At 41.7% G+C, this 21,958-nt stretch overlaps 1 protein-coding gene across 1 annotated transcript; it reads left to right on the forward strand.

Annotated features, from left to right (window-relative positions):
* The first annotated feature begins 327 nt into the window (after positions 1-327).
* Positions 328-21,097, forward strand: LOC126990685 (uncharacterized). Its single transcript, XM_050849369.1, is given in 4 exon segments — positions 328-760; positions 10,602-10,673; positions 10,676-11,160; positions 21,038-21,097. Coding segments are annotated over 4 exon segments (1,050 nt in total).
* The last annotated feature ends 861 nt before the right edge of the window (positions 21,098-21,958 follow it).

The following is a 21,958-nucleotide window of genomic DNA, read 5'->3' on the forward strand; positions in this document are numbered from 1 at the left end:
TGTGTTTACTTTTTTGTTGTTTTAAGTTTTTTTTTTTGTGTGTGTGTGTGTGTGTGTGTGTGTGTGTGTGTGTGTGTGTGTGTGTGTTTAAGATAGTAAGTAATGCCGACCACTAAATTTACACACACACACACACACACACACAGCAGTAGCGGCACCGACAGGACGTGCCTGAGGCAGCTCCTAGCCAAAGCAGTTTTCCAGCACTACATACACAACGCAGAGTTCACACTCATTCTACAAGGGACTTTTACAATCACAAGTGAACTGTAAAAGTGGCATGTGTACAAAGTGAAAGCAGCTTTTGCAGCCCAAGTAAGAAGTGAAATGGCTCAGCAACACCTAAACAAGGACTTGGAACAGCTCGTTAAGGAAAAAGTGGACGCCGAGCTCGAGAGCCTGACTCCTGAATCCATCAAGGGGACCAAAACAGTGAAGGATGTGGTTGCCGCGGTCCTGCCAGGCATCGCGAATATCATATCTGTTGCTGTGTCTACTGCCGTGTCTACAGCAATAAAAGATTTCACAGAAAAATTACTGAGTACATCTACTGAGACACAAAGGATTAACTTGCTACAACGCTACGCCTGTGACCGGCTAGAACAGTATACGAGGAGAGACAACTTGCGGATATTTGGATTAGAAGATGACCCAGAGGAGGACGAGGACATCCTACAGGCTAAAGTGATGGAGGTGGCTGCGGATGTAGGAGTTAAGCTCGGGGCCAATGACATCATCGCTCATCGCTTGGGGGAAGCAGGTGAGGGAGGTGGGCCTGTGATAGTGTGATTTTGCCTTCGTAAGAAACGCAACGCAGTGCTAAGTAACAAGGAGGAGCTGAGAAAGAAACAGAAGAAAATATTCATCAACGAGGATTTAACACCTTTGAGGGCCACCATGCTCAAAATAGTTAAGGAACAGGCTGCAGTAAGTAATGTAACCACTAGAGATGGGAGGATTCTAGCATGGATGGCGGATAGGGACAGACAAGTTGAAATAACTACTCCTGATGAACTTGGCAAGGTGGGGATAACTTCTCCAGATTGGAAGAGGCTCAAACTAGATCATATAATCAAGTAGGGTCGAGTTGGAGTGCAGCACATCCAAGATGACCTACGCAATTCTGAGTATAAAGTTGTTACTACTCCCAGTACTATAGACGACACCGTACCCACACAAGCTGCACACAGTACGAAGCACATACAGATGACAGCGGGTACGCACACTGATTCATCCACACAGACTACACTCAGAGACACACCCATCCATACCTGACACTATAGCACAAAATTTATGTACAATTAATTTATTATCACTTAATGTATGTGGCCTAAAATCAAAATTATTTGTGGACGAGTTTACTGGGCTTCTTAAATGTTGTGATGTTATTTGTATGTCTCAGATTTAAGTGTGATGATGCAGATATGAACAATGTAAGTATTAAAATGAAAGAAATTGGGTATGACATTGTCTATAAAAACCGATATGTTTTAAGCAGATTTAAGTCAGGGGATCTACTAATTGCTGTAAAAAATGATGTAAAATTTGTGTGGAAAAAAGTTCAGGGAGATTATGAGGCTTTATTGAGGATTTGTGTGAATGGAAGGAGTGTGGGACTAGAAAATGACCTCTTAATTACTGGTGCGTATATTCCACCCAGCCACTCGCGGTATGGTAAACCTGAAAATTTCGATGAGTTGGATAATCTTTTCTTGTCAAACAATGATGGATATCATATTGTTAGTGGTGATTTCAATGCTCATACCGCCACTTTCTCTGACATTGCCTCAGTGAGTGACGGTAATGAATTAGTGAATGATGTTAATGAATATATTTCTCCAGTAGAAGATATTTGTGATATTTTAAGAAAGGCAGGCTTTTCAGAGAACAGATGTAATCAAGACAACACCCCTGATAGAAATTCTTATGGTAAAAAATTGATAGAAATCTGTAAGAATAACAATGCAATTATCTTTCATGGGAGAATGGGTGAAGACCGTGGTATTGGTAAGTTTACTACCACTTACAATACAGTCACAGACTATGTTATTGGTTCTTGGAATGTTGTCCGATTTCTTAAGAGTTTTCGGCTGTTAGACTTTGAACCATTAAATTCAGATGTTCATCGTGGTTTGCATATTTGTTTGGAATTTTTAGGTGTGGGAAGCAAAGCGCGCGAGACTGGCAATAAAATGAGTGAAGCAGTTTGTTTGAGGCCAGGCAGATGGAGAAATGAACGGAAAATTGAGTATGATAAAAATATTGATAAGAGTAAGGTGAATGAACTTATAATGAATTTTGACAAATTATCAGTTGATGATGTAAATGATCAGTTAAAGCGTGTCTTGTCTTGCAATAATGCAAATATGGGACGGTATGACAAACAATGCTACAACAGCAGGAAAGAGTATCACAAGGCTAAGAATAAATATAACAGACAAAAGAATACTGTTACGTATACAGCTATGATTAAAAAAGTAGAAATTATAAAAGAGAACTAAAGAGGGTAAGAAATAAAGGTAATAGTAATATACTTCAGCAATTAAGAGCAAACAAAACTAAAGACGCAAAGGCATACTGGAAGATTCTAAAAAGAGCAAAGTAGAGAAAAATAATCACATACCACTCGAGAAATTTTATGACCACTTTAAATTGCTCTACACAGAGGACGACGATAGTAATGCAAACGAGAGAACTGATTAGGAAACTAACAGTGACGCTGACTCGCCCGCACTTAACAACCCTATAACACATGCTGAAATAAAGCGTTGTATTGGTAAACTGATAAACGGCAAGTCTCCTGGTAGTGACAACATCATTAATGAATATATAAAATGTACACAAGACTTACTCTGCCCTTTATATGTTGAACTATTCAAAAAGATCCTTGACACAGGTGTCTTTCCATCGGAGTGGCTCACTAGCGTTATAATACCTCTTTATAAAAACAAGGGAGACGTTAATGATGCAAAAAACTACCGAAGTATTACCCTTTTGAGCTGTATGGGGAAATTGTTTACGTCCATTCTTAACGACAGTCTCAAACAGTATTCCGACGATCAAAACATCATCAATGAAACACAAGCAGGCTTTCGTGAGGAATTTTCCACACTGGATCATATCTTTTTACTCAAGTGCGTTGTTGACTTGTTTCAGTGGAAAATGATGAAATTATTTTGTTTATTTATTGACTATAAAAAGGCTTTTGATATGGTATGGAGGGAAGGTCTATGGTTTAAACTTGTAAATAATAATGTTAATGGTAAGATACTAAATGTTATTCGTAGTATGTATTTTAATGTCAAGTCATGTGTGATGGTTGGCCAACAGTTGTCTGAAACATTACTTGCAATATGGGAGTGAGGCAAGGTGAAAACCTATCACCATTGTTATTCGCTTTCTATGTTAATGACCTGCAGGGAAAACTTATAGAGTATAATTTTAGCTATCTTAATTTCAATGATGACCTTGTAAACACGTATCTCAGATTATTGGTGATTATGTACGCAGATGATACTGTTATTTTGTGTGATAGCGAACAAAACATGAAGGTAGCTTTAGTATCACTTCACAGGTATTGTTTAGAGTGGAAATTAAAGGTAAATTGTAGTAAAACTGAAATAGTAATTCTCAGTAGGGGTAGAGTTGCAACCAGTAATTACAATTTCAAGGTTGGTGAGGAGGAAATAGAGGTAGTAAGAGAATATAAACACCTGGGTATATTGTTCAGTTATAATGTACGGTTTAGGAAAGGGCAACTAGAACTTAAAGACCACGCAACTAAGGCCATGTATCCATTGATTGGGACTTCTCGAAAATATGATTTGCCATTTGATATACAATTAGAAATGTACAATAGTATGGTGGTGACAGTTGCGACTTACGATTGCAAAATATGGGGTTATGACATTATAAGGGAACTGGAATCTTTACAGATGAGGTATCTTAAATATGTAATGTATGTACATAGGTATACAAGTACGGACATTGTATATAGGGAATCAGGAATGTATCCACTGGAAATATGTATAAAATGCAGGATGATAAATTATTGGTCAAGGTTACTTACGGGAAAAAATACTAAGCTGAGTTATGTTATGTACACATGTTTATTGCACTTATATATGTCTGGTTCTTTTATATCGCCATGGTTGGACTGTATAAGACGTACATGTATTGAATGTGGTCTGTCAGGTGTATGGCAGTCACAAACCATCAACAATGTAAAGTGGTTTAGGAAGACTGTTGAGCAGAGGTTGAAAGATTTATGGATATCAACTTGGTATAGGAATATAACAACAAAAGGCATATGTAGTAGTTACAGTATGTATAAAGAAATTTATGAGATTGAGGATTACCTTGTTAAAGTAATTTTTTTTTTTTTTTTTTTTTTTTTTTTTTTTACATTGCGGCCTATTGCGCCGGTAGGCTTCTTCCCGGTGGATCCTGATGGTCGGTCCAAGGCTTCTTTCCGGTGGGTCCTGATGGTCAGCCCAGCCCGTTCTGGCGCAGGCGAGTGTTTATAGTGGCGCCATCTTGCATTGGCTCATGCTGCCCTCCCAGAGCTCATCTTTGATCCTAGAATCTAGAGTCCGGGTTGATAGGTGGTCTTCTGGACAGCATGTGGGTAGTTTTAAGCCACTCGGCGGCGGCTGAAAAATCCCAGCTTGGTGGCACCGGGCGGGGATTGAACTCGCGTCCTCCTGAACACGGGGCCGTTACTATGACGACTCAGCCACCGCCTCCCCATAAAACAAACCGTATTAATATAAGTAAGTTTCGCACAGGAAGTAACCGGTTACCAGTTGATAGTGGTAGGTACCGTGATATTAGAAGAGAAGAACGGTATTGTGATAAATGTAATGGTGAACAAATAGGGGATGAATATCACGTTCTGTTTAAATGTGAAAATCAAGATGTTATACAGCTGAGAAACAAGTACATACCAGAGCATTACAGAGTAAATCCAAATCACAGAAAATATGTTAAAATGATGCAAAGCAAAAATGTGCACATGCTAAGCAATTTAGCTCAGTTTATTAAATTAGTTCTGAGGCTGTTTAGATAAAGACTTAATGATATAACTTGTTATACAGGGGCTGTGCTCCATACTTTTTTTTGTAAAAGTCTAAGCAATAAATGCATTCTATTCTATTCTATTCTATTCACACACACACACACACACACACACACACACACACACACACACACACACACACACACACACACACACACACACACACACACACACACACACAGCCCTGCAAGCTACACTGAACTTGTCATCATGGAGAATACTTACGCGCCGTGTCACATCCTATCGTTGAATGAGGAATCCTTGGTCTCGTAACCTGTTGGACCGTCCGTCACACGCACCCTTTACCTACTTGTGCTCGGAGTGCCGGTGTTTCTTGAGTTTTTTTTCTTTTCCTTCATATTCTCTTGTGTTTTCTGTGTATCATTTGCTTCCAAAGGCCAAGTGGCTCGTATTTCTAGTCGCTTTCGGCTCTCACAGCAACTATCTCCAGAGGACACAGAGGAGATTACTTGGGTTTTCATAAGCGTTTTTCAGTTTTTTTTTTTTTTTTCGTTTTGCCTATGGCACCAGTTAGCTTTCTTGGTGGGCCATGGTGGTCGTCCCCAGTCCGTAATGACGCAGGGAAGTGTTTATAGTTGCGCCATCTTGCTTGGCTCTTGCTGCTACCCCTCGGAGCTCATCTTTGAGTCTCTTTTAGAGATAATCTAGAGTCCGGGTTGATAGGCGGCCTTCAGGACAGCATGTGGGTAGTCTTAGGCCACTCGGCGATGACTGTAAAATTGCCAGCTTGGTTGTAGCAGCGTGCGTGGCAAACTTTCGTCCTCCTGGACCCCGCGCCCGAACGCTGACCACTCAGTCACAGCCTCCCCATGGTGCAAAGCCTTGTCAAACTATCAGTAGGCTCATAAAACTACCCATGGAAATACTAACACAACCTCTACAAAAACCTTATCTTATATGTGTGTTTAAACCCCGCAACGTTTAAGAGTATGGCCAGTGAGGGACAGCCTTATGCCAGCGCGGACACCTTGGGAGCACTTTAAGTTTTTCATTGGTCGGGCTCTCATGAGTGTTTTAGCGTTAATGGTGCAGAAGCCTTGTCAAACTAACACTAGGCTCATAAAACTACACATGGAAATGCTAACAGATCCTCAAGAAAAGTCTTACCAAATGTTTAAGAGAATAATGGGCCAGTGAGGGAAGACCTAATGCACGCGCGGACACCTTGGGATCACTTTAGGGGCAGCCCGCGGCGCTGCACTCTTAATTTGTTTACGGTGGGTCGGGGTGTCGGCGCGGGGGACACTCCAACCCATCGCCGTGCTGTAGTCAGTAGCCCGGGCGGTAACTTTAACTAACAGACTGTGGGACTTTGGTGGTCATGGGAGTTGTTGTTGTTGTTGTTGTTGTTGTTGTTGTTGTTGTAAATGTAGTTGTTATGTGTATCTTCCTGTCTGTCTATGTGTGTGGGGTAGAGGGAGGGTCTTTGTGTGTGTGTGTGTGTGTGTGTGTGTGTGTGTGTGTGTGTGTGTGTGTGTGTGTGTGTGTGTGTGTGTGTTTTATTATAATGAACTAACTTTGCCTCGCATCTTAACACGAGTTTAAAAATAGACTATAAAAGATGCGAGCTAATACTTCTTAAGAGGTAAAACTTCCTAAAGACTTCCATAGGCGAGACGAGGACACGTGTGAAGGCGCTGCTAATACACGCTCAGGAATATTATAAGAAGAAATATTTTGAAACAGCAAATATCACGTTACGACGGTGTATTTATCTTATTTTATTTATGTTTATTTATATATTTTAGTTTTTTCTCATTTTCTATTTATTATTTTTTATCGTTTTTAGTTTCTACTTCTATTTTGTCTTATATATCTATTTATTTATTATTTTTTTATTGTTTTTATTCTTATCTATTATATTTATTTACTTTATTTTTATTTTTTATTCTATTTATTTTCTTCTTTTCTTTTCTTTTTTTTCTTTTATTCAATTTTTTTATTTCTGTATTTTTTTCTTCTGTTGTTGATTTCTGTTGTTGTAACTTACGCAAGAAAGGCCGCACCGGAATCCTTCCTCCTTGCCGTGCCCGGGGAAAGTAGAAGCGAAAGTACAATCGCCATAAGCCATTAGTCTCGCTGTGTGTTGTGCCGGGCCGGCGGTGTGCTGCGTGTAGCGGACAAAGTAATAACGGCGGCGGGGAGGCAGCCTCGCAGCGGGCGGCTAATAAGTGTTGGTAAGGTAAAGTTGGGAGCATACGCTACAGCTGCGCGTAGCGGCGGTGCTCATCTCCGTCCCGTTGGCCCTTTGAGCATGTGGTGGGAGGGAGCCATTAACCCGACGCAGGGCCAGTGTGATGTCTAGGTCACCACATTCTACTTTCCCAGAGGGTCCTTAAGTAATATTTATCGACCAGCCCGAAAAAAAGGATGAACAGCTGGGTGGGATACATGTCGATTGCCCAGGCCGGGGCTCGAACCCGGGCCAGCAGATTTTTAGTTAGGGGTTTAAAATACTCATCGTGGATTTATGAAGAGGAGCGGAGTGAGCAAGGCAGGAGATATATAAAACATGAAACCCTTAATTAATAGTTGTAAATTGACGTCATTTATTAGAGTAAAGAAGGCAGGACTAAAAAGAGGAGCATCATTTCGAACACAGAGGTATAGTAATTTTTTCACCGTGGATTTATCAAGAGGAACGGAATGAAATGGAACAAGCAGAATACAGAACAAGAAATCCTAACTCATAGTAGCAAACTGACGTTTAAAAGCTAAGAAGAAAAGGATAAAATAAAGCCTTGCCATGATTTCGAATTCAGAGATTTAATATTTTTTCATCAAGAATCAAGATACTCGTACATTCAGTTTCAAGAAGTCCTTAATATATAGGAGTAAAATGACATCCTCTTGTACAGTAAAGAGAGAAGGACTGAAAGAAAAATAGGAGCATGATTTCAAATTCTAAGGTTTAATATTTTTTTTCGTAGATTTATGAGGAGGAAAGGAATGGCCCACGATCAATAAACACATACAGCCCCAAAACGCTTCTAATTCCCCGTATTAAATGGACGTTTCATCTGTGACTCTATTTCCAACTCCAAGTAAAACTAGATAGCCGCGCCCTGTGACCAGCGAGTGTAATTCGTGGCTCCGGTTTTTACGTCCCTTTGTGTGACAGGCGGCGACACTTTCCCCCCTTGGGCCCCGAGCACACTAGCGACTTTGTAGAGCCACAAGTGGCTGCGTTTTGTGGCGGGGATATTTTCTCCCATAGGTTCCCATTGTTTTCAAGCTTTGCCGATCACACTTGTGTCTGTGGCTCGCGACTGTGGCAAGCTGTCGCTCGTCCCCGCCACAAACAGCGCATTTTGTGGCGGCGTTTTGTGGCTGACTGAGAGCACACTAGCGACCTCTGGCGACCACATGTGGCTGCTAATCAGTGATGCAGGAAACTTCGTAGAGGTGAGGTGTGTGTTGTCCCGCTGTTCAAACAAGGTAAGTTATTAAGCCCCAATAAATTGTACTTAGCATTCTTTTTTTTCAGTGTGAAAGGTCAATATTTATTTATAAACAGACAAACCGTACCTAATACATAACCTTCCCGTTTTCAACGATAAGTTAATAAATTTAAGTTATAAAAAAGTACAATACAAATGAAATTTTAAATTCAGTGAAATATTAACGGACGCAGTTTTTCGCATGTTTTTTAAAGTTTTTTTTTAATCATTTAATCAAATAAATTTAATCACTGCTAAGTAAGATATCATTGGCGTTATTATGTCATTGTACTCGTATTTAAAATGTGTTTCCCACATTTGGCATTATTTTAAATACCATTTGTTATTGTCTGCAGAGTGTGACTTGACAAACTTGTACTCCGGGCTGTACCTGCCATGGCTTCATTCGGCTTTGACACAGAGCGATTTATTATTGAAATAGAAGATAGGCTAGCGATTTGGGACGTGCGCCTCAAGGAATACAGCAACAAAATTTTGAAAGCAAAGGCATGGGAGGAATTGTGCTCTATATTCGTACCCAACTTCAATGAGTTGGATTGCCAAGGAAAAAACAAAGCAAGTAAGTATGACATTTCATATATTTATATTCACAATATTTGATATTGTAAGTCTAGTATTTCATACATAGCTGTATAATAATGTATAATAATGTATATTTAATACATAAGTGACACAAGAAATAATTTAGAAAAAAGTTTGTAACACATTACATCCTTTACTATGTCACACATTGACTTGCCCTACACTCTGTTCCCAATCATTCTATCCTGCCACGACACTGATCCTATGCTGGAAAAGTAGTCCGAGAACTTTTCTCTTATTGTTATAGCGGATCGAGGGCATCCTGCTTGTATTGCACCATCACCATCAGTCAGACCTACAACATTCAGTGTGTTTTCAAAATGTACACCATCCCTTTCTCTTACAAAGTTGTGTAAAGTGCAACATGCCCTGATAATGTTTTCGGCATTCTCAACATGTAAATCCAGTGGTCTATGAAATATGCGCCATTTATTTGTGAGAATGCCAAATGCACTTTCGATGTATCGCCTCGCTCTTGATAAGCGATAATTAATAATTTTCTTTTTGTGTTGGAGATTTTTTCCCCCATACGGGCGTAGCATGTGAGTAGAGAGGCCAAAAGCTTCGTCGCCAACGAAAACGAAGGGAAGTGGGTCCCCATTCGTTGACACTGGTTTATCGCTAGGAATGTTCAGTGTATTTTGCTGCATTTTTTTGTAGAGGTTACTGTTTTTGTAGATTGAGGAGTCTGATGCTTTACCATAAGAACCGACATCTATAAAAGTAAACCTGTAGTTTGCGTCACATACAGCTAACAACACCATTGAAAAATACTTCTTGTAACAAAAGTAGTTAGAACCACTGCCCGTTGGTTTAATGAGCCTCACATGCTTGCCATCGATGGCGCCTATGCAGTTTGGAAAGTGTGCTTCACAACGAAAGCCTTCTTCAATTTTCAGCCATTCTTGCTTTGTTAATTCTGGGAAACATAGGTCGTGTAGATACTCCCTTATCGCCTTGCACACTTCTTGCACGATCCCTCTAGCGGTGGACTTCCCACACCGGAAAGTGTAATGTAGTTCAGAAGAGGAACACCCTGTTGCTAAGAACCTGAAAAGAACATTTAAAAATCGATAAATTTATAGAACTACCCAATATTCGATAGCGGACTATGACATCGTTTTTCTTATACTTCAGACAATTCTAAGACACCTTTCTTCTATGGTATTTCTGCCGCAAATTAGCCGTTAATGAGATATATCCACTTCTAAAGAAATGTTCTGCTATTTATAGCAAGTATGGCTACCTAGTGCATAGGACTACTTGCGCTAGAGGATGTTACATATTATAACATGAAACTCATTTCACTCAGATTTTGACGCGACTTTAATTTAACCCGACAAATAATAATACATGAGAAAACGTTGTGCTATCATTGATATTTTATTCATGTAGTTATTTTTGATGAAGCTAGTGTGTAGACTAATAACTTTATAACTAATCTTTACATCTTCTTACAGCTACAGATCTACAACGGAAATGGAAGAGTTTGAGGGACTCCTATAGAAGAGAACACTGACATTGTCGAAGAAAGAAAAATCGGGATCTGGCGCAGGAAGTGGGAGGAAGGAATATTTGTACTTCAAACAGCTGTCTTTTCTTCAAGAAATTTGCGCAACAAAACCACATGCAGCTGAAAGTGTCGAGGATACTACAGTGCAGGGAGATGAACGAAAAAACCCAGGAGAGCCTGCACCTTCCACTTCTAATGTAAAAAGGAAGAAATCAACTGTACAATCAGATGAAAAGATTATTCTGGAAGCTTTAGCTAAGAAAGCAAGCGTCCCTCACGATCATGATAGAGATTTCCTTCTTGGTCTGGTGCCTGACTTCAAGAGTATTCCTGAGAGTGTCAAGTTCGATGCTAAGCTTGAAATCATGAATGTGATCAAGAGGTATAAACAACATCCAAATCATCTGTATTTTACATCATATCAACAAACCGTCCCAAGTCCATATTCACATGCGAGTCATACATCACACAATTTCGCTCCTAGCATCATGCATGCACAATCAATAGTACCTCAAAGCCAACCCGTACTACCCTGTACACCATCACATGCACAACTATCTGAAACACCAGCGCTATCCCCATGGTCGGATGATTCAGTCATGAGTAATTTGTGAACAAAACACTGAAGTGACAACACAAATATTATCATTGGAAGCATTCATAACCTTAGTGATATAGGAAAGGAAATATAGCTTTGTATTGCAGTACAGTTTCATTGAAATACAGTTTAACTTAAACTCACTAAAAATAATTGTATTATTTACATACCTTAATGTCATGGCAAGTCTCTCCTCAGCTGGAATGCTCTTCCTTAGGTGTGTACTGTCTTTGCGAATGTGGGGGCCAATTATAGCCAAGAGTTCGTTGAAACTTTCCTGGGTCATCCTAAAGTAGTCAAAAAATTTATCATCATCTGCTCTTAAGTCACTCATTATCATGTAAAACTGTCCGTGGGTCAATCTCGAAGCAGTAATTGGGTGCATCCATAGCGCTCTCCGACGACGGCGGCGGCGACGTCGCAGAAGTATAAGCAGTGACAGTGCCTCTTCCTCAGAGTCCATGCTGAAACTGAGATGTAGTGATATCGATGTGGCGACCAAATGTGGCCGGGTATTCAAAACATAACCACATGTGGTCGCCACATGTGGTCGCAACTTGTGGCTCTAAAAAGTGGCTAGTGTGCTCTGGCCCGCCACTTTGCGCGGCCACTTATGGTGCCACAGAGTTGCTAGTGTGCTCGGGGCCTTGATGTGGCGGCCGTGGCTGTGTCTCTATCTGCCGGCCAGGTCTGTGGTCGGTGCTATCAGACGCTTCCTCCTCTCACATCAACAATTTCCAATGGTCAGAGAGAGGATCTATAGGGTTCTAATAAGTGTTTTTAAGTTCACGGTACAGAAGATGGGTCAAACTACCGCCAGGGACATAAAACTACCCCTGGAAATAGCCTAAGATCCTACGAAAGCCTTGTCAAATATGTGTTTTAAAATATGGTCCTGTGTCTCCATCTAGCGATGATATCTGGCGGTCGAGGTGAGGTTGGCGCCGCCCTGCTCTGTGTGTGTGTGTGTGTGTGTGTGTGTGTGCGTGTGTGTGTGAAGTTCAAGGGGCAGCACCCTGCCTGGTCAAACTCTTTCGTCTCTGCCTATCAACATCTACCTTTCCTTCCTGCTGGAAGTATGCCTTTGTACAGCCTGTGCCTAAAAAGGGTGACCGTTCCAATCCCTCAAACTACCGCCCTATAACTTTACTTTCCTGTCTATTTAAAGCTTTTAAATCAATCCTTAACCGAAAGATTCAAAAGCACCTTTCCACCTCTAACCTTCTATCTGATCGCCAGTATGGATTCCGCAAGGGGCGTTCTACTGGCAATCTTCTTGCTCTCTCAACTGACTCTTGGTCATCCTCTCTTAGCCGTTTCGGTGAAACTTTCTCTGTTGCGCTAGACATATCGAAAGCCTTCGATAGAGACTGGCACCAGTCTTTGCTTTCTAAACTGCCCTCTTTCGGATTCTATCCCTCTCTCTGTTCCTTTATCTTCAGTTTCCTTTCCGGCCGTTCTATCTCTGCGGTGGTAGACGGTCACTGCTCTTCCTAAACCTATCAACAGTGGCGTTCCACAGGGCTCTGTCCTATCACCCACTCTCTTCTTGTTATTCATCAATGATCTTCTTTCCATAACAAACTGTCCTGTCCACTCATACGCCGACGACTCCACTCTGCATTATTCAACTTTTTTCAATAGAAGACCATCACAACAGGAAGTACACGACTCCAGAGTGGAGGCTGCAGAACGCTTAACCCCAGACCTTGCTATCATTTCCGATTGCGGTAGAAGGAACCTTGTGTCCTTCAATGCCTCAAAAACTCAATTTCTTCACCTATCAACTCGACACAATCTTCCAAACACCTATCCCCTATTCTTCGACAACACTCAGCTGTCACCGTCCTCAACATTAAACATCCTAGGTCTATCCTTAACTCAAAATCTCAACTGGAAACTTCATATCTCCTCTCTCGCTAAATCAGCTTCCTCGAGGTTGGGCGTTCTGTATCGTCTCCGCCAATTCTTCTCCCCCGCGCAGTTGCTATCCATATGCAGGGGCCTTGTCCGCCCTCGCATGGAGTATGCATCTCATGTGTGGGGGGGCTCCACCCACACAGCTCTTCTGGACAGAGTGGAGGGCTAAGGCTCTTCGTCTCATCAGCTCTCCTCCTCCTACTGATAGTCTTCTACCTCTTAAATTCCGCCGCGATGTTGCCTCTCTTTCTATCTTCTATCGATATTTCCACGCTGACTGCTCTTCTGAACTTGCTAACTGCATGCCTCCCCCACTCCCGCGGCCCCGCTGCACACGACTTTCTACTCATGCTCATCCCTATACTGTCCAAAACCCTTATGCAAGAGTTAACCAGCATCTTCACTCTTTCATCGCTCACGCTGGTAAACTCTGGAACAATCTTCCTTCATCTGTTTTTCCTCCTGCCTACCACTTGAACTCTTTCAAGAGGAGGGTCTCAGGACACCTCTCCTCCCGAGTTTGACCTTGCTTTTGGCCACCTCTTCTGATTCTTTTATGGGAGCAGGGATTAGCGGGCTTTTTGTATTTTTTTTTTTGTGCCCTTGAGCTGCCTCCTTTGTTGTAAAAAAAACAAAAAAACAAGTGTACATGTGGAATAAAACTTGAAAATAGCTTGATTGTTATTGAAATAATGAAATTTACAACAATCAGACGCAGTTTGCAAAAATAGTGTGGGTGAAAACACACAAAGGACCATTCAAAAACACTATAAAACAAATACAAAAATCAATGTGATCATAAGTTCTCATAGGTACTAAGAAGCCTTTTTATTAATTAAGATTTGAACAATCTTATATTCTCATCAGTGTTGCGGCAGGTCATTCCAGATTTTAGCTCCTCTTGATAGGATGCTCTGTTTGGCATGTGATGTCCTGGACAATGGTATTAATAAGCCATGAAGTCTCCGGGTAACGTTGCCGGGCATTGCTGTAAAGCCAGAGTCTATGGAGAGAGAGAGAGAGAGAGAGAGAGAGAGAGAGAGAGAGAGAGAGAGAGAGAGAGAGAGAGAGAGAGAGAGAGAGAGAGAGAGAGATTGTCGCTATGTAGTACGGTTCTTATGGGCCAAACAAAGTCTTTCGCTCCACCAGACGTGATGCAAGTGTGGACATGGCCTTATCTTACGAAATTTAGGGCACTGATGTCAGAAATCACTCGTCCAAGCATCCTTCTCCTGTCAGTGAGGCGCTATACGACAACATATGCGTGGACAGCCTTGGCTTGAGTTTTAAATTTTCCGCAAAAAAAAAAATGTTAAGCATTTAATGACCAAATATACTCCTTAAATAATTCACAAAGTGTTTTTGAAGTAATTTAGTTATTTTATATGCAATCTATTGCCAAACATTCATGATTTAATCCTCATTTATATATTTTTTTCTTTATTCTACAAATTTGTTTACCAATAACACGATTTAAAGAAAACGTAAATAGCGAAGAAAACGTATTTTAAGGATAGACTCGTATTGAAAACTCGTGTTGAAGCGCAGCGACTGTTTACATAATACATATCTGCCTCAATGACGACGCAAAGGCTGTCTGTGAGTAATAGCAGTATTTGTCAATATATGTGTGGATAGCTTAGACTTTAGCTATCAATTTAATGCTTATTATTTACCGGCAGTTTAAGAGAACATCATGTAGCTATCTGGCAACTTACAGTAGAGCAAGACCTTTAATTTAGCACTAATCAATCAATCAATATATATATATATATATATATATATATATATATATATATATATATATATATATATATATATATATATATATATATATATATATATATATATATAAGGTGATATTTCAGGGCATAAAGAAAAATATATATATAAAAAGCCCGACACTCACTGCTCCTGAATAGAGATCAAAGGAGTGTCCAAAAAAGGTCAATTTCGGGAGGAGGTGTCCTGATACCCTCCTCTTGAAAGAGTTCAAGTCGTAGGCAGGAGGAAATACAGATGAGGGAAGATTGTTCCAGAGTTTACCAGCGTGAGGGCTGAAAGAGTGAAGATACAGGTTCACTCTTGCATAAGGGGTGTGGACCGTATAGGGATGAGCCTGAGTGGAAAGTCGTGTGCAGCGGGGCCACGGGAGGAGGCATGCAGTTAGCAAGTTCAAAAGAGCAGTCAGAGTGAAAAAATCGACAGAAGATAGAAAGAGAGGCAACATGGCGGCGGAATTTGAGAGGTAGAAGACTATCTGTATGAGGAGGAGAGTTGATGAGACGAAGAGCCTTTGACTCCACTCTGTCAAGGAGAGCTGTGTGAGTGGACGCCCCCCACACATGAGATGCATACTCCATACGAGGACGGACAAGGCTCCTGTAAATTGATAGCAACTGTGGGGGGGAGAAGAACTGGCGGAGACGGTACAGAACGCCCAGCCTAGCGGAAGTTGATTTAGTAAGAGATGAGATATAAAGATTCCAGTTGAGATTCTGAGTTCAGGATAGACCGAGAATGTTTAGTGTTGAAGAAGGTGATAGCTGAGTGTTGTCGAAGAATAGAGGATAGTTGTTTGGAAGATTGTGTCGAGTGGATAGGTTGGGGAACTGTGTTTTTGAGGCGTTGAAGGACACCACGTTCCTCTTGCCCCAATCGGAAATAATAGTAAAGTCTGAGGCTAAGCGTTCTGTTGCCTCCAGCCTTGAATCGTTAAGTTCCTGTGGAGTGGGTCTTCTATTAAAAGAAGTTGAGTAATGCAGAGTAGAGAAAAAAAGGTTTTGGCATTTTCTATTCATGAAAGAGTTTTTGGTTAGTCGGAGAATAGATTGGGCACGATTCCGGGCAGAAATGTAAAGTTAATGGTTAACATTAGTTCGAAGGCTTGTGAGCTGCCTCTGTATCACTGACAGCACGAGAAGAAGTGTGATTAAACCAAGACTTTTTAGCGTTAGGAGGAGAGAAAGTACGTGGAATGTATGCCTCCATTCCAGAGAAAATCGCCTCTGTGATGCGCTGAGCACACACAGCGGGGTCTCGCTCCTGGAAGCAATAATCATTCCATGGGAACTAGGAAAAGTACATCCTCAGGTCGTCCCACCGAGCTGAAGCAAAATGCCGGAAGCATCGCCTCTTCGGTGGGTCCAGAGGGTGTACAGAAATGAAAGGACAGAATACAGAAATAAGGTTGTGATCGGAGGAACCCAACGGAGAGAACAGTTTGAATGAGTAAGCTGAAGGGTTTGAGGTAAGGAAGAGGTCTAGAATGTTGGGCCTGTCTCCAAGACGGTCGGGAATACGTGTAGGGTGCTGGACCAACTGCTCTAGATCGTTGAGGATAGCAAAGTTGTAGGCTTGATCACCAGGCTGGTCAGTGAAAGAGGATGAAAGCCAAAGCTGGTGGTGAACATTGAAATCTCCTAGGATGGAGATTTCAGCGAAGGGAGAGTGGGTCAAGATGTGCTTCACTTAAGTGTTAAAGTAGTCAAAGAATTTCACATAGTCAGTAGAGTTAGGTGAGAGATAAACAGCATAAATGTATTTAGTAATAGAATGGCAATGAAGTCTCAGCCAGACGGTGGAAAATTCTGAAGAATCAAGGTTGTGGGCACGAGAGCAAGTGATGTCGTTGCGCACGTAGGCGCATCATCCAGCTTTGGATTGAAATTTAGGATAGAGATAGTAGGAGGGAACAGAGTAGAGATTGCTGTCAGTAGCCTCAGAAACCTGTGTTTCGGTGAGGAAGAGAAGGTGAGGTTTAGAGGAAGAGAGATGGTGTTCCACAGAATGAAAATTAGAACGAAGATCGCGAATGTTGCAGAAATTGAGAAGAAAGAGGTTCGAGGAGTTATCAAGACACCTCTCGGGTCGGCAGCCAGAAGGGGAGTACCACCTGGGGGAATTTGTGGACCCCTTCCCCGGGCGGGGACTCCTAGGTAAGGTGAAGGTACGCCATTTTGAAATTTGAATCTTGGGAAAATGTGTATGTGTTGTGTAAATGTAGTGTGGTGTGGATGGAGAGAGGATGTTTTTAGAGAGCATGCTGAACTACTCTCTGGTGTTGGTGAGACAATAGGGAAACGGTTAGTGAGGACATGGGAAGGGTGTTTGGAGGGCTTCAGCTCCCTTCTCACCTCCCATATAAATATCTGTAGCAACTTGCTACAGATATTTTTCAGTATTTCATGGCGGCCATTTTGTTTTTGGTGCACACCGAATTATCATCCAGATTTGGTTGGGGTCAACCTCTTATTTCATTTACTATATATCAAAGTGTACATGGATATGTTGCTTTATCACAATTTGATCAATGCATTCGCTCAAGAGCTATACTCTCTCTCTCTCTCTCTCTCTCTCTCTCTCTCTCTCTCTCTCTCTCTCTCTCTCTCTCTCTCTCTCTCTCTCTCTCTCTCTCTCTCTCTCTCTCTCTCTCTCTCTCTCTCTCTCTCTCTCCCACCATATAAAATTCTACCACATCTTCCCTTAAATTTCTGGCAACCCCAAAATCGTTTCGCTAATTACTTTGAATCTTCAATGGAAACTCAATATGTTTCATCCCTTACAGAATCCTGATTTGGTAACCGTTTCCAATCTCTCTACATTAATCAACATGATCCCCCAAAACACATACGTACATATATACACACACATAACATGACCTTTGTTTCTATGCATTCGTGGTGAACGCGTCTTATTCGTGTATGGGACGGGTGATGGAGGGGAGGGGTTCGGGTGTATGCCCCCCTGAGAAAAAAAATTAAAACATCCCCATAGATAGTCACTTCTGGAGACATAAGGGACTTTAGTATAATGACAATATTAATTTATGATACGTCCTACACTAGAATCAATTTACTGTATAATGAGTTATGTAAAAAAAATATCTTAACACCTTAAAACCTTAAAAAAAGATCTTGGGCTTTTGATGAAAGATTTGGGGCAGAAACCCTAAAAGCCACCCTTCCCCGCCGCCTGTGGTTGTAGTAAATGAGTGGGCCCAAAGAGTTTTATAACTATAATTGTTGTAGTAGTAGATGTCCTACCTTATCCTCATGTTTACTGAATTATGAAACCCATATGGAGAGCAAGGAAACCATATAAGTCTATCGTTGAACCAGTTTTACAATCTAACTTTTCATAAACGAATTTTTAAATCGATCGATTCTTGATCGTCATGAAAATTAGCCTATTACCAAGTCTTCACAATAAAAAAACAACCTATAACATTACATTGAGTGTGGTAACAAAAAAATAATGTAAGAACTATATAAACGTTAAAAGTTGACATTTTACTGTTGTCTCTGATCAAGCATTACTTCATCCATTTCTGTCATCGCTACCCCATTATACGTCACAACACAACTATAACTCCCATCACTCCCTCATACCCCCACCCCCCGATGCTCGTGTCCTGACATTCCTTATAATGACATTGACCATGTCACACTGGGCGGTTTCGCCGTGCGGCAGCGCTAACTTCAAGGTTGTTTGTGTCCTTGAGGCAGAGGAATTACTTAACCCGGTAGCAGCGACGGGCCAAATTTATGCCATGATATAAACCCCCCAAAATAGATGATACATAATCTGATCACAAATGCTTGGATATATATTATGAAATGGTTTGTGTGAGGGGTGAATTTTTCTCTTTTTTATCGCTTGGGGGGACCATTAAGAAACATGATCCCCGCTGCTACCGGGTTAAAGAGTCCACATGTCTAAGAAATTGTGTTCACCCATTTCATGCTGAGAGGGAAACAAGTGAAAAGTTTGAGAAGTTTTATGAGAATAGGGGGTGTTAGTGAGCTCTGATCTTGGTCCAAAGGCACAATGCATTCAAGCTAGAAATCGAGCAAACAGGGTACTGGGTTTTATTTCAAGGAGCGTAACCAACAGAAGCGCTGAAGTCTTCCTCAAATTATATGTATCATTAGTTAGACCTCATCTTGATTATGCTGTTCAGTTATGGTCACCTTACTATAGAATGGATATCAAAATGTTAGACTCGATGCAGAGAAGGATGACTATGATGATTCAAGGGTTACGAGACTTGCCATACAAGGAAAGACTGAAACAGTTAAGCTTGCATTCTCTTGAAAGGCGAAGGGTGCGTGATCGAGGTTTATAAATGGATGAAGGGCTTTAATAAGGGGGATATTAATAAGGTTCTTTTGGTAAGAGAGCCGGGTAGAACACATAGTAATGGGTATAAACTGGATAGATTCAGATTCAACAGGGACATAGGCAAAAATTGGTTTACTTAAAGTGGTAGATGAGAGGAACAGGCTGAGCAGTCATGTGATGAGTGCCAATACAACTGTCGCATTAAAAAAAAAAAAAATAGACTAGATAAATTCATGGACAGTGATATCAGGTGGGGTTAGATTCACGGGAGCTTAGTTTCAAAGGAGCTGCCTTGTACAGGCCTACCGGCCTCTTGCAGACTCTTACGTTCTTATGTTTTTAATTATCGAATGGCCAAGGTTTCATTTGATAAATTGCTGCAAGTTCTAAGGCCTCACATCTCCAAACAAAACACAGAGTTCAGGAGGGCAATATCTGCCTTGTAAAGATTGACAATTACACTAATTGAACTAATAAATCAACGTCAAGCATGGTGGTCGACCGCGCGGCGGAACCGCCCTGTGTGACCACGGACAGCGGCAGCGCGGCAGGGCGGTTCTGCCGCAGCATGCTGTTGTGTTGGGCGGCTGCCGCGTGGTACCGCGAGGCAAAACCGCCCAGTGTGACACCTGCCTTAGTAAGAGATCTATTTTTGCATCATCAACCTCATCATCGTTATCAACATCATCGTCATCAAACATGAAGGGTCTATTTGTCTAATTAACTCCTTCCTTGCTGTGGACGTCTCGGAGCCTCAGATCTCTCCCTAACTCGCCGGAATGTTGTTATCCCCTCAAATTATACTGAATTTCCAATTCTACACACACACACACACACACACACACACACACACACACACACACACACACACACACACACACACACACACACACACACAGGGTAGAGCGTCTGGCTCACAACCAGAAGGACCGGGGTTCAATTCCAAGGCCGGGTGAAGATAAGTTGGGTTTATCTTCCTCCACGTGTAGCCCCTGTTCACCTCGCACTGAGTAGGTACGCGACGTCAGGCAAGGAGTTGTGACCTCGTTGTGCTGTGTGAGTGGTCTCAGTCCTACCCAAAGATCGGTACTACGAGCTCTGTGCTCTTCCGTTGGGGAACGGCTGGCTGTCTCGAAAGAGACCCGCAGCAGACCAAAAGGTGAATCACACACACACACACACACACACACACACACACACACACACACACACACACACACACACACACACAAAGGCAAATTAATTCACAAGATGTAGAACAAGTATTCTGTGAGTGGGGACATCCATAACTCGACTGGTTACCGACTTTGTACTTATGTACGCGAAAGTTAAGTGAATATAATTAAATAAATGGTTTAATTAAAGTATACTAGTCAATACATAGGGTCACATTCTTAAACATTTCGGTACCCAAGCATACATACACATTTGACAAGGCTTTTGTTGGAGTTTTTGGGCCTTTCCCGAGGTACTTTTATGACCTTGGTGGTGGTCTGTCTCTTGTACCATAATGGTGAAAAAAACAATACTTAAACATATCGGCGACCAAGGACACACACACACACACACACACACACACACACACACACACACACACACACACACACACACACATTCACCAAAGCTTTCGTAGGAGTTTTGGGCATTTTTGCAGGTACGTTTATGACCCTGGTGGTAGCTTGAGCCTTTTGTACAGGCACTCATGAAACCTGATCAATCTCCTTTTCGGCCTTTGGAAACAGTTGACGTGGGAGGCGGAGGCGGCTGAGAGTACTGAGCCTAGTCCTTGCTACACAACTTGAGACTTGTAGGGAAAGAATCAAAGTCTCGCAAGGAAGAACTAAAGAAGAGAAAAGGAATACATATATAGACAAAAACATACACTGTTATCAAGGAATACACTCGAATGAAGCTCCCGCACTAACCCTTTAAGGTAGACTCGCTGCTGTATCCGACGCACCATCAAAGAGATTCCAAAGTCGTTTAGAGATAATAACCAAAATCCAGTTAGGGAAGTTCCGGGGGCGGAGTCGTTTACGGGAGCCATAATGGTAAATACAAGGCTCTCCAGACGGACGTGACGCGCTCCAGTATGATTTAGCGTTTTCTAATTCTTCCTGTGACTTCTGGCATCTACCCAAAACATCTCCAACTTCACTTCTTCATCTTTTCCTCCTCTCCTTAGTCCTGACGGCAGCACCGCCGTCTCATCTATCTCTAAGGCTGAACTCTTCTCTCAGATTTTCTCTAAAAACTCCACTCAGGACGATTCTGGGCATATTCCTCCTACTCATTCTCCCTCTCACTCCTTGAAGTCTGTTATTAAGATTCTTAGGAATGATGTTTTCTATGCCCTCTCTGGCCTCAATCCTAAGAAGGGTCATGGACCTGATGGAGTGCCTCCTATTGTCCTTAAAAACTGTGCTTCCGTGCTGACACCCTGCCTGGTCAAACTCTTTCGCCTCTGCCTATCAGTATCAACCTTTCCTTCCTGCTGGAAGTATACCTTCATACAGCCTGTGCCTAAGAAGGGTGAATGTTCCAATCCCTCAAACTACCGTCCTATGGCTTTGCTTTCTTGTCTATTTAAAGATTTTGAACCAATACTTAACTGGAAGATTCAAAAGCACCTTTCCACTTCTGACCTTCTATCTGATCGCCAG

The sequence above is a fragment of the Eriocheir sinensis genome, unplaced genomic scaffold (assembly GCF_024679095.1).
Source record: "Eriocheir sinensis breed Jianghai 21 unplaced genomic scaffold, ASM2467909v1 Scaffold19, whole genome shotgun sequence".
NCBI lineage: Eukaryota > Metazoa > Arthropoda > Malacostraca > Decapoda > Varunidae > Eriocheir > Eriocheir sinensis.